Below are 12,628 nucleotides of genomic sequence, written 5' to 3'. Positions count from 1 at the left end.
TAACCCAGAGCAAAAGTTTGACCTATTTCTGCACAAATATCGAGGTTTCCACAAATTGGATGCTCGACTTGCTCACCAAAGATTGATAGTGTACTGGACAACATTCCTAGGCGTGAGTTTGAGTACCTCGTGAAGTTGGCAATGGATGCAATTTTTCTGTCAAGGAAGTGGCTTGAATCATACTTACAGGCAACAAAGACAATTTGCTCATCCATTTTCATGATGAATTCTTTTACCTCAATAGGTTACACTCAAGTATCCTTGTGAAAGCAATCTTACTAGTTTGTTTCACCTACCTGAGGAAATAGCTGGGTTGCTAATTCAGCAATCAACCATTCTCTCATACATTCATATAAATTCATAGTAATGATAACAGCTCTTGTATATCACATGACAAAATAAAGTTTTCGTGTGCATGTAACCAACTCCCTGTAGCATTACTCAGTTGTGATTTGATGTTCATTAAATTGACTATCCAAGGGCATAAATCACTGTAATTTGTGTCCTAGGGTTGAGGATTTAGAGTTTAGGGTTTATGTATCTTAACAGAAATTCTCCTGTTGTTGCTGAGCACCAAGAAATCTACTAATAGGAAATGTACTTTTTAGCTGACAAATGTTCGAATTTTAGTGCTACAGGTGCTGTCAGGTCAAGTTGGATCCAAGTGCCTCCTAATGTAGATCTAATCTTAGCACATTAGGAGTTCGGATTGACATTTTCACCCAACTCTATCTGACCAATAAATTAGATGGGCTTTAGGTCCAGATAGGATGCAGTAGAGATTGAATTGGTGAAATTATGTGTAGTATTAGGTATGATTGGCATCCAAGCCTAGGTTGGATTGATTCCAAATTTAGGAGATATTTGGTTGGGAGGAGTGGAGGTTCGGAATCAGAATTGAAATGGGTGACTCCCAAATGGTTGGAAGGAGTTCCATTTCGATTTCGATTCTGGGATGGAATGAGAATGGTTCAATCTATATAAAACTCAACCCTTATTCTTCTCTATGGATTCAATTTTTCATTTCAATTCCAATTCTGATCACGAACTAAACATTTTGGAGGATTTAGCCATTCCGATTTTCATTCTCATTCTGATTCCGGTTGTGAATCAAATACCTCCTTAGATCTTAAGAAAAAAAAATTGTTATTTGAAAAGCTTAATTCCTTTCGTGCCCTTAAAATTTTCATGGAGCCCCCATGTACAATTAATAAATTAATTTGAACAGTACATGAGTTAGGTTATATATCATATACTGGGTAAATTATCATGTCCAGGTCAACTTGGGTTGACAAAAAATCGAACCTATACCCTAATATGATAAATGATCGGATCAAGTTAGGTTTGATTCGGGCAGAATTTTTGTAGATACATGCCCCTAGGTTTGAAAATTTCCTGCGTCTATCATTAAGTCCGTAGCGGACCTACAAGCTTATGGGTTTGGACTGTGTCCGAATTTGGTCCGGGTAAGATCCAAAATACGTATGAGCCTATGGGTATTTGTGACGAATCTAATACGTGCACTCCATGCTTGGATACCAAGAAAACGGTGTCGATGGCCCAGTGCAAGACGAACTTGCCACAATTTTGTGAGAAAATTGCTTGGTAATTTAACATTTTGCATGGATAATATCCATATGTATCTGATGTCCTTTGGCTTCCAGTAGCTGCGCATTCGACAGAAACATCTAGAGCTGACATAATCCAACATCTACGCCTTGCGACGATCAGCTGAGCCTGGTCAGAATTTGTAGCCAAGAATCCAAACCCAGCCAAAGCAGCAGCAATCCAAATTGACTTTAGTTTTCAATTCATTTGAAAATTAAGAGTCTCATTCAAATTTCTAATCAAATACAGCCAAGCATGCTCCTCGCCACCTCATGGCTACAGGTCAAAATCAAGATATAATGTGTTGTCATGTATAGCAAACAAGACTAATTACCTGAAGAACCATGCTTACCGCATCTTCATCAACATTGGTTGTTGGATCGTGCTCCACACAGATCTCCAGGCAGTCCATGCTTGTTCATTCATCCACCAAGCGACCGTTGCAGCAAAGGAAGGTGAATCCTTCTTTCAGATACATGGTACATACATGGTGAGGAGTATTGCAACATTTCAGATGCACAGTGTTTTCCTTGGGCTAAAATAAAATCAATAAGAATCTTGAAGTGTCAGCAATCCACTCCCAAATATTAAACAAATTGTATAATTCAGTTGAAGGCCAATTTTTGCACTGAATATGTCCTGATTTCTGTGCTGCCCAGCCAAACAATCTTAGGTCACGCTGCTCTCCAGGTCAAAACGTACAAATTTTAATCCCATTATCGTCATCGTCCCGGGGGCCAGAATAGCAACAATTTTGCATCCAACATTCGTTCAGTCACCTAATTCAAGAAAGGACCACCGGATGGACGGCAGAGAAATCGCACATCCTGTTCCCCTTGCGAACTACAATCCCTTCCAGTCCCTTTCTCCCCTAATCGAGATAGTTGTGAAAGTCGTTGGTTAGATAGAATCTAGCCAGCCAGACGTCTCCTTCAGAGACCCAGTAAAGCCACGTTTTGGTTTCCGAAGACCAGACGAAAGAATTCTAGAAAGGAGAGGAAGAAAACTGTATCAGTCCTGGTACTAAATATCAAATTCGTTATGTACAAAGTCCATGTACAAGTGTATGTAACAAAGAGAGACACAGTTTAAACCCACCGTCCCAAAGCTGGACCCCAGGAATTCCAGCAACAACACACCCAATATTTCAATCTGTGTGTACGCTCTCTTTTAGCCTGTTTTTTAGAAGTTTTTGGTCTTTTACAGCAATGCATGGAGTGGACCCCTAAATTCCCCCACCATCAACCATTTCCTCATCTCCCCTACTAGCTTTTATAACCTTGTTTTTCTTATGTACAAAAATACCAAATCGAACAAGACCAAACCCAATAGTAAGCAAGGCATAATACTGGCTACACTAGGAGACACCCAGTTTGTACACCGAATTTCTTAGGAGCAGGATCTGATGAGGCCCAGGTTGTAGAGATTCCTCTTCACTAAGCTCCCCAGATAGAACAGCCCCGCGCCACCACCGGACGCCGCCTCATCGCCACCCGGTCTATTCTGGCACGACCGCAGCGGCCGGTCCTCATTCACCTTGAGGCTCGTACTGCCGATCGTCTCGATCACGGCGTCGATAGTCTTGGGGTCGGCCGGGTGGCCGGCGGCGTCGGTGACGTAGAACACATTCATCGCCATTTGGTCTTTGGTCGAGACCTCGGCCCTCGTCACCGAGAGGCCGTTCTCACGGAAGGTACGGGTCACGTCGGCGAGCAGGCCTCGCCGGTCCATGGTGCACAGCTCCAATCTCAACCCCTGGGATTCACCATTACAAGAGGAACCAAATCAAATTTTAGTTGGAATTAAAGAATCGGATGCCTAAAGGGTCACTTTTTGGGAGGAATCGAAGCTAGTTAAGTGCCAGGAATGGGAAGGAAGGTACCTCGGATGCTCTGCGCTCAATGGCGGCTTGCAAGCATTGGATCACGCGCTGCCGCTCTGCTTCTGAACTGATGGGGCTCCCATCTAAATGCCTGATGTAAAATTCCTGTAAAAAACCAAAAAAAAATTCGGAAATTAACCTAAAATTCAAAAAGAATCCCAGAAAAAAAGCAAAATGATAGGCAAGAAAAGTCGAAATTTAGCGTGAAAATGGGACCCCCACATAATTGGAAAAAAAACCGAGAAAAAAATTACCTGGTGAGCTCGATCTCCATCTGTATCAATGGTGCCGTGGAACACCACATACTCCATGTCGGTGAGGGTACACACGATGTCGAACAGGAGCTTGGGGCGATCCCGGCACTGGATGTTCACGATCGAGTAACCGCGATCGACCCAGTTCTGGACCGAAATGGACGGCTGTGATGACGACGAGGAGGTGGGCTCGGCGGAGGAGATCCGCTCGTAATCGCGGTCGGCGAACATCAGCTGGTGGAGGCGGCGATCGGAGTGGGTAAGCGACGGCGACGGCACGGTGGTGCTCTTGGCGCCGCGGACGTCGTCGCGGTCGCCCTTGAGGACGTGGCGGAGGCGGGCCTCCACGCGGCGGATCCGGTGGGCGTCCTCGATCGGGGAGCCGGAATCCTCGTCGCGGACGAAGATGAGCGCCGCGATCCTGCCGTTGTGGGTCCAGACCTTGGCCTCCACGACGCTGCAGCGGAGGTCGGCGAGGACGGCGAAGACCTCGGAGAGGAGGCCAGGGCGGTCGGTGCCTGTGAGCTCGAGGGCGGTGAGGCCGTCGAGGGCGGCAGCGGCGGAGCTCGGGGCGGCGCCGGGGGTGAGCGAGTGCTCGATGCAGGAGATGACAGAATCATCGGTGAGCTTGCGGCCGTGGGGGTCGGTGACGTGGAAGACGTCCATGAACCAGCGGCCGTCGGAGGAGATGTAGCCCTTGTTGATGGAGAGGTCGAGGTCGGTGAGGACCTGGACCGCCTCCAGCAGGACCCCGTGCTTCCGGGGACTGTCCACCTTGACCAGGGTCGCAGTGGGGCAGACGGCATTGTCGATGACGACTCTGCAAGCAAGAAGGCAACCAAGCAACAGATGAGTCAAGAAAGAAAGAAGAAAAAATAAACGAAATAGCGGGTACATGTCTGGCCAAAGAATTGGGAATATTGGAAACCAGGAGGAATTCTGACACTGAACGCGGAAACCGGAAGGGCTGGAAATAACGGAATGAATCAAAGAGGAGATCGCAGAGGAGTTTGAAAACAGCGAGAAAGTTTGAAAAGCAAAACAGAAATTGAGTTACTGAAGGAAGAAGACGACAATGAGAAAACAGAGGACTATGAAATATGAATTAAGAAAATAGATTCATGAGCAGAGAGAGAAGAGAGAGCAGAGGAATTGACCTGGGAGTATTCATCCGGCTGAGGAACTCATCCAAACACGCCGGCCATTCCATTTTGCCCTTCTAATACTCTCCTTGCAATCACGCCCTTTTTGAGACTCCCTCTCCCCTCTCCTTCTTCCTCCTCCAATTTAAACCCTCTCTCTCCCCTCTATTGTATCAACCGAACAGAACCCGGGCGAGACGAAATCAGTACGGCTGAAACAAGTATTGAACCAATGTTCCAGTCGCCCCCTTTTTCTTCCCCCTCTCCTCTGTAGATCCTGGGGGTGAAGCACGCGTTTCCTGGTGGTCACAACCCACGCTCCCAAGCAGGGGAGGAGGTGGTTTCCATATTTAAAACTTCAAACCCACGTCTCCACGCCAAAGCGGACCGTCGGGCTGACCTACCCGCCCGCTATTTGCCCCGACCCCGGTCAACCACCCCGGGCAGCCCCTGGTCCCCCGATCTTGCCACGTAGACAGTATACCGTCCCCTCCCTTACGCCCACTTCCCTTTGCTTCTTCCTCAAGCTACCCTCCAATACATGTCACCTCTGTCTTGCGGATGACTTGGGGATAATGGGAGGAGAATTTATTGGCTCTACCACATGACGTTGGATCATTCAATAAACATCATTATATTTAAAAAAATTATAAAAACTGAATTAAAAATAATTAATCCTGATTAGTTATATATTTTGTCTTTTATTTATATTTTTTTATCAAATTGAAAGTTTTGATATTTTGAATCATTGGAATGACATGACTTGGACGGTTCAAAATCAGAACAGTTCTAATCAATGCAGATTCGGAAGGGGAGGGTGAAGGGCCTCATGATGACTCCACGTGGCATTGGGAGTGGGTGGTGCCGGAATTCGTCATGCTCCGCAAGCGTGGAACGGACCGACCGAAATTATGGTCCCTCCGCAGCACCACCGCCCGTGTCGTTACGGCCGTTGCGGTCCAGGTGTCCCGACCCCCCGACCAGTGTCCTGACCAACCTTCCTTAAGGCTCTCTGCTGACCCTTTTGTCCCTCCTATCACTGGATCCAACGTCCCCTGAGCTACGTCCAAACCGGTCTTTTCGACCGGCCCGACTCTGCCGCCTAACTAATTAGCTGGTGTCAAGTGTTAACTATTCTTCCTACCAAAAAGTCCCCGCCTTGGGGGACGGTTGCTCGTCTCCACTTGACGTGGGGACCCGTACTGGTGCCACGTGTAAATCAAGAAGAGGATCTCACCTAGTCTTTGGAATATTCCACGTGTGTGCAACAAAGGATGGTTTAAGAAGCATTGATGGCGTTTTAGGGAGCGGCTAAACAATAATTACATTGCCCGGTGAAGGGAGTCGCGGGACCCACCACGTGCGAGCAATTCGGTGGTTCTGAAGGGGCGAATGGCCTGGTCCTGGACCGAACCTCGTAACGGGCTGCCCAAAGTGGCCGGCCGCACGGACTGGGGGACGACGTGTCGTGTCCCAAGTGGGTTTGCCGGAGCGTCACCTCGATCGGCGGAGAGCGCGGCGTGGAGACGCGCGCCGCGGCATGTGCCGCCATTAAATCGAGGGGGACTCGTGTCGGCCGCAGGCAGTCACGTGACTTCGTGTCGTCAGATACCACGTGCCGCATCGCGCCACGTCGCTCGCCCGATAGAATTCTTATTCCCCAACCGATTTAAATCGCCTCTTTAAATTGGAGGATATTAAATGGACCGGTGGACCGCACGATCTCGCGGGATCTCTCACGTAGGGGACCGGTCTTCCGTGACAGACGGGAGGCAGCCGTCATGATTGACGGAGGAGGAACGGCGAGAAGCGAGCGAGCGGCGTGATTCGTGACTTTTTTTATAGTTTATAATTTTTATTTTTAACTAAAAAGCGAACTCGAAAGGGCCGGGGTTGGGACGTTCGTGCCAGGTCAGACGAGGCGGAGGGCGGTGTGTATCCACGTTGGTTTCGGAGAAAGCTGCCGACGCGTCAAGATATCGGATAGCCAAGAAAAATAAAAAGTGAGGGAAAGTTTAAAGAGAGAAGAATTTGGCTTTTAGGGCACGGAAGGGGCGTTAGTTGATTCAGGAGATGACAACTGGGTGTGTCTTGAAGTACGAGGAGGCAGGGCGGAGGAACTGGGTAAGAGAAAAGTCACAAGATGGTCGGACGTCCATACCGGCTCCATGCTTTTCTGGTTTCACATCACGGTGCGGTGATTGTTCTATCGCCATCGGACAGAAGACAATGCTCCAACGACCAGTGGGATCCATGGGCTTCATGCTGGCAGAGCTATTAGCACCTATGTTTCTTGTTGCAGAGGCAATTAATATTACGATCTCGAATGATCATTTACCGACAACCCGAGTATAGGGAGCAGTTCAGTCATCGGACAAGATGGTGACTCAGTGTTTTTACATGTCGATCATACAAGCAACCAAAAAATTTAATATTGGGATTCCATTGCCATTAAGATTGTATTTGATAGCTGATAATCTATCTAAATTACTAAAAATTTAATATGATTATCTAGATTATCATATTTGTTATATTTTTTGAGTTGGTAATTCAGATTATCTTGATAATTACCTTCAGTGAAGTAATCTGGATTATCAAGAGAAGGGATGGCTATCCAGATTACTACCACTTTGATAATCTTGTAATAAAATTTTTGAACGTAATTATCTTCATAAAAAAAATAATCAAACAAAACCATGTTAAACGTTCTTTTCCTTCGCGTGAAGCAGTTGGATGTATGTCCTAAAAGTCAATTGTTGGCTGACATATTTTTATTCTATGACACAAATTTGTACTTAAACTATTGATTCAATCAATAAAGGGCAAGTTTTTCTTTTTCATTCAAGTAGTATGTATCCTTGAATCATCCTTCAAATTGATGTTATGATACATATTCTCAAATGTTGAGAATTAGAAGCATATATGATCGATTTCTAAATTGCTCCTGATTTTAAGATAGTCATAGAGATGATGATTTATCCAGATAGATTGGTGTACGGTTCACTTCCTTCGGGGTATATGAGTCTCTAATCTATAGTGTAGAGATACTGAGTGAAAAGTTTGGATAGTTGTCAGAGAATAACTAATACTGAGCGTGACAATATGAAAGATCACCTGAATTTTTATTCAATCATCAATGATTATCTCGATACTATAGTTGTGTGACTGATCCTTTGACCTGCGGTGTCATAGTTGCTCATAGTAAGACTGCTGTAGTTAATTTAACTACACATAAACATTAACTCGATTATGAGTTTTTGTAGCGAATGTTGGCTTCAGTTGGTTGAGCTGTGCGAGCGACGTGTGTATTTATATAGGATCTATCAATCTTAATAGAGAGGAGTAATCCTATGAGATTTGAAAAATTGAATCTACAAGTCTATGACCATAGCAGTGTGATTAATGAAAAAAAGTTTTTATTTAGTATCACTAATAGACTTGAGCTGATTGGATTTATCATATGACTAATGATAAGATTTGACGAATTATTCATGACCTCTCATCTAGTCGGGACTCATGATAGAAAGACTGTATCATACGTTAACTATATCTAGAGATTCTATTTCAGTTCTACTGGATTGCTAGTATATATTGCTAAATGTCACTGATGGATTGTGAGAGCTTAATAGAATCATTTTGGATCAATGATTCTCATCGAGTTAAAGTGAAACTGTTTCGACCCATTGAAAAAAATTTCAGTGATGCCTATAATAGAGATTATGGTATGTCTCACTATCAAATAGAATTGAACATATGGGTTCACACATAAAGGGAGAAGATCTGGATTAATTATAATTGGACTTATGAAGTATCAATTTATATAAATTTAGAGAAATCCTATTGGGTTCATATTAATCTTGCTAGCACCTAGATGAATCTAATTTTTCTTGTAGTTGGTTTACTTATATGATAAGTTTTAACCAATTTCTGTACTTGATTTGAGCCTAATTAAATTTTGATTCAATAAGATCCAATGGTTGGATGTTTAATTTACGCCTGGGATTAAATCAAGAAAGAGTTTCTTGATTTTATTCATTAAGAACCCTTAAAGAGAATTTATGAAACCATATGGACTGATTTGAGATTTTTAATTGGGTCCCATATAATGGGACGCCTAACACTGGGTGTGGACTTGGGTGAGTTTCGGATGACTCTCCATTTATTTGATCCAAGTATATTATAGCTAAGACTTCTAATATGATTAAGAGGAGGGATTCTAATTTAATTAGAACACCCTTAAGTTGTCTATATAAAGGACCCTATCTCTTACTTCTCACACAAGCTCTCTTCCTCCCATCTTGCCGCCACCTATTACTGGGCCCACACCTCCCCTCCTCTTTCTATCTCTAGCTCACGTCCTTTCTCTCTCTAGGCATCTTTCCTTGGAGCCAAAAGAAGGATGGGTGGCAATAAGGGTTAGAGTCAAGTGTTGGCGCCAACTAGTTTTTTGGTTTTTTCTCTTTCCTCTCAAGTTTGTTGGGAGTTAGTTACAACCACTTCTTAGTTGTTGTTCTTCTTGATTAATTAAAAAATTTAAAAAAAATTTTGGTTTCTTCAAGAATCAAGAAAGAAAGATTAAAAGGGTTCAAAATTAAAAGCCACTCCAAGCTTGGTTCAAGCTTATTCAGGCTTTTGGTTCAAACGAGCAAGAGTCAAGAGGATCTATTCAAACTAGTCCCATAGATATCTGAAGAGGCAGGATGCTTATGCTGCTAATTCAAAATCTGTTCAGACCCAATTACAGGTTTGAAGCAAAAGAAAAATGATTCAGGTGTATAAATTGATTACAGGCTTTCATTTGTTATTCCTAAAATCAGTTTATGTTGATTTCAACATATGAACTAGATCCATAAGTACTTTCATATGATGAATGCATGCTTAGATTAAAAATATTTTATCTAATTTTTTGCTATATTTTAAATTTAAAAAAAATTTAAAATCCACATGCACTAGCACATGTAGAAAATTTAACAATGGTATCAGAGCCACATGTTCATATATATGAACGTAGCATAAAAATTTTAAAAATTATTTTTAAAATTTTAATTTTAGATTATACATGAGATGTATATATTTATGTTCAGATTTGAAAAGTATTTTAGATCTGATTTTTGTTCATATATGCGATATATGAAAGCACGCATAGGTTAGAAATTAAATTTCTGCAATCTGAATTTTTTGTATATGCGATATATGATGGTATGTTTAGATCTGAAATTAATTTTTAAAAAAATTAAAATTTTTTATATATATAATATATAATTACATGCATGTTCTGAAAGTATTTTAAAAATCAAAAATTTATTTTTTATGTAATTAATTTAGATCTGAAATTTATTTTAATGATCTAAAATTAGTGTGTGCATGAATTGTTGGGCATGGATAGTTTTGTATTAAGTCAATGAATTACATCTTAGATTATAACTAGATCATATTGGATTGAAATTGATGTAGCTATTGATTAAACCGAATTAAGTGTTGATTTGGATTAAATCAATTGGGCTTATGGTTCTACAAGTATTATAGATCGAGTTGATTAAACCTCATATGTAGAATCGTATCAATCTAAGGACCTAATCCAGCTTTATGGCTTGAATCTGATTCATCTAAGCTGACTAATTAAAATCAATAAGTCATTTGGTGTCTAAAGTATGTCTCGATCGATAGTTTTTAATTGGAAGGCTACTCACCTAGATAATTTTACCTACGATGAGTTAATGGCATACCCTTCTGTCGGTCTCACTTATCTGGCCAATTGGATGATTGGATTCATTAGTTGCTAAGAAGTTTTGGTTTAGCCTATACCAATTAGATCGATCATGTGATGACTGATTAAATGAGATCTAATCTAAATTTTTCTAATTAATATTAAGTCTTATAGTCTTCCAACATTGTAGAAGTGTAGCGTGCTACTGGCGTTGATTGGTCTCGACTGGTTATAATGGTTCAGTTATATCGAAAATATGCAACCACTCTATTAGCAAAGAGTTACTCCAAGGTGAAGATGGGATTAGGCCCAATATGCGTTATCTGAGAGACTTAATGATGACTTCACACCTACTTGTGAATGGTGGGTCAGAACTTAACCAAGGAGTGGGACAATATGCGTTATTTGAGCTCTCATGACTTAGAGATCAAGTCACTGCAATATGGTTAGAAAAGTATCTGGATAAAGAGTTGCCTACGCATCGGTGTACGTGTCACTAATAACTTTTAGGTGAGGTGCATGGCATCGATGGGATTGCAGCACCTATTAAAAATCTTACATTGATCACGTCAGATTTTTATTTTTCATCCGAAGAGTATCAAAATCTGAAAAAAAGTGAAAGTCTATTTGCATCTAAAAGTTTTTAGAGCAAATATAAATTTTAAATATAAATATCTAACTAGAATCTCTACTCTCGCAGATAAATAATGTTGACCTCTAACCCATTAGCTGCATCTTTGAAACCAACCGATTGACTAGTACAAATTATAAGGACTGACTTAAAAACCTCAGGACAGTCTTGATATTTGAAAAGATTAAGTATGTACTCGATCAGGATGCCCCAACCATACCAGCTCGTTCTACGACAGAGCAAAGAGCTGCTCTGGACAAGTGGATGGATGATGACCTTAGGATAAAGTGCTATGTGCTGGCTTCCATATCAAACAAGTTGCAGAGCCAGTATTAGAGTCAGACCGCACGTTTCAAATTGTCTAAGCAATTATTCAATATAAAGATGTGCGATGGACAGTCAATCCACGATCATTGTATGACAATGATCAAGGATCTTGAGGAGCTTGAGAAGCTCGAGCTTAATATGTAGAGAAAATTAAAAGTCGATTTGATCCTCCAATTTCTGACCAGTTCTTTTGGACAATTTTGTTAGATATGTGCCCTAGATGTCAGATTGGCTGACACATTCCTGTACAAATCTAAGGGCAAATTTATAATTTTGACTATAAATCAATAAATGAGTTATTCTTCTATCACATTGTGTATATTATGTCTGTGATACATCCTTTGAGTTAGTAGAAATGTCAATTCATATTTTCAAGAGTTGTAGTTATTCTAGACAGTTACTAGAACAATTCTATAACTAGTCTAAGCATGCAACAGATCAATCTTATGTATTATCCAAATTTTTATTTTCTATTTTTTTATCTGAATATATAATATTTATATCATCAAAATCAGAGAATAAATTAGATCTAAATTATATTTTAATCTTATTAAAATATAAACTTACAAGACTATTCATAGATCAAAACTATTCCTAGTCTAGTCATGCATCTCATGCATGTTAGATCTTCTCAGATTTAATTTTAAATATTTTAATTTTAGATCCTATCACATCTGATGTGACATCTAAAATTTTTTAATATTAGATAAATTAAAATTAAAATTAGATCTAAATTAGATCTGAAACTGAGCCATGAATCTGACTCTGATATCAGTAGAAAGAAAAATCACCTTTTTTCTTATAGGATCTTCTAGATTTCATCAAATCTGGGATGGAATAATTTTAAAAAAATTTTATCCTATATTTATTTTAGATCTAAATCTCTAGATCTAATTTTATTATCTGATATTAATTTTAAAATAAATCTAAAATTAAAAAAAATATGAAATACCTCAAGGGTAATCTAATTACCCTGTAGATGATCGCAGCAAGCCTGAGGTTCTGATTTAGCTACGCAATCGTCTGGCCTCTACTAGTATCCACTCAGACAGGACCTGGATCATTTTCTCCTCGTGA

At 41.0% G+C, this 12,628-nt stretch overlaps 1 protein-coding gene across 2 annotated transcripts; it reads right to left on the bottom strand.

Annotated features, from left to right (window-relative positions):
• Nucleotides 1-1,820: 1,820 nt before the first annotated feature.
• On the bottom strand, nucleotides 1,821-5,265 carry LOC105053559 (ACT domain-containing protein ACR8-like). Of its 2 annotated transcripts, XR_012135485.1 has the most exons (5): nucleotides 4,902-5,265; nucleotides 3,745-4,564; nucleotides 3,491-3,595; nucleotides 2,707-3,363; nucleotides 1,821-2,593 (listed from the first exon to the last, which is right to left on the bottom strand). XR_012135485.1 is itself a non-coding variant. In XM_073246031.1 (4 exons), exons 1-4 carry the CDS (start codon nucleotides 4,952-4,954, stop codon nucleotides 2,998-3,000), a joined length of 1,344 nt encoding a protein of 447 aa, XP_073102132.1. In that variant the 5' UTR covers nucleotides 4,955-5,265; the 3' UTR covers nucleotides 2,606-2,997. The 2 variants fall into 2 exon arrangements, 1 of the variants encoding a protein (XP_073102132.1); XM_073246031.1 differs by lacking the exon at nucleotides 1,821-2,593 and having other exon boundaries at nucleotides 2,606-3,363.
• Between the last annotated feature and the right edge of the window lie 7,363 nt (nucleotides 5,266-12,628).

The sequence above is a fragment of the Elaeis guineensis genome, chromosome 11 (genome assembly GCF_000442705.2).
Source record: "Elaeis guineensis isolate ETL-2024a chromosome 11, EG11, whole genome shotgun sequence".
NCBI lineage: Eukaryota > Viridiplantae > Streptophyta > Magnoliopsida > Arecales > Arecaceae > Elaeis > Elaeis guineensis.
This window is presented reverse-complemented; position numbering and strand designations above follow the sequence as displayed.

Bases quoted from the DNA above. Each gene is read 5' to 3' on its own strand.
- LOC105053559 (XM_073246031.1), bottom strand. From the start codon at position 4,954: ATGGAATGGCCGGCGTGTTTGGATGAGTTCCTCAGCCGGATGAATACT. The intron at 3,596-3,744 runs GTAATTTTTTTC...GGTTTTTTACAG, and splicing joins ATGGAGATCGAGCTCACCAG to GAATTTTACATCAGGCATTT. The intron at 3,364-3,490 runs GTACCTTCCTTC...GGTGAATCCCAG, and splicing joins TTGAGCGCAGAGCATCCGAG to GGGTTGAGATTGGAGCTGTG.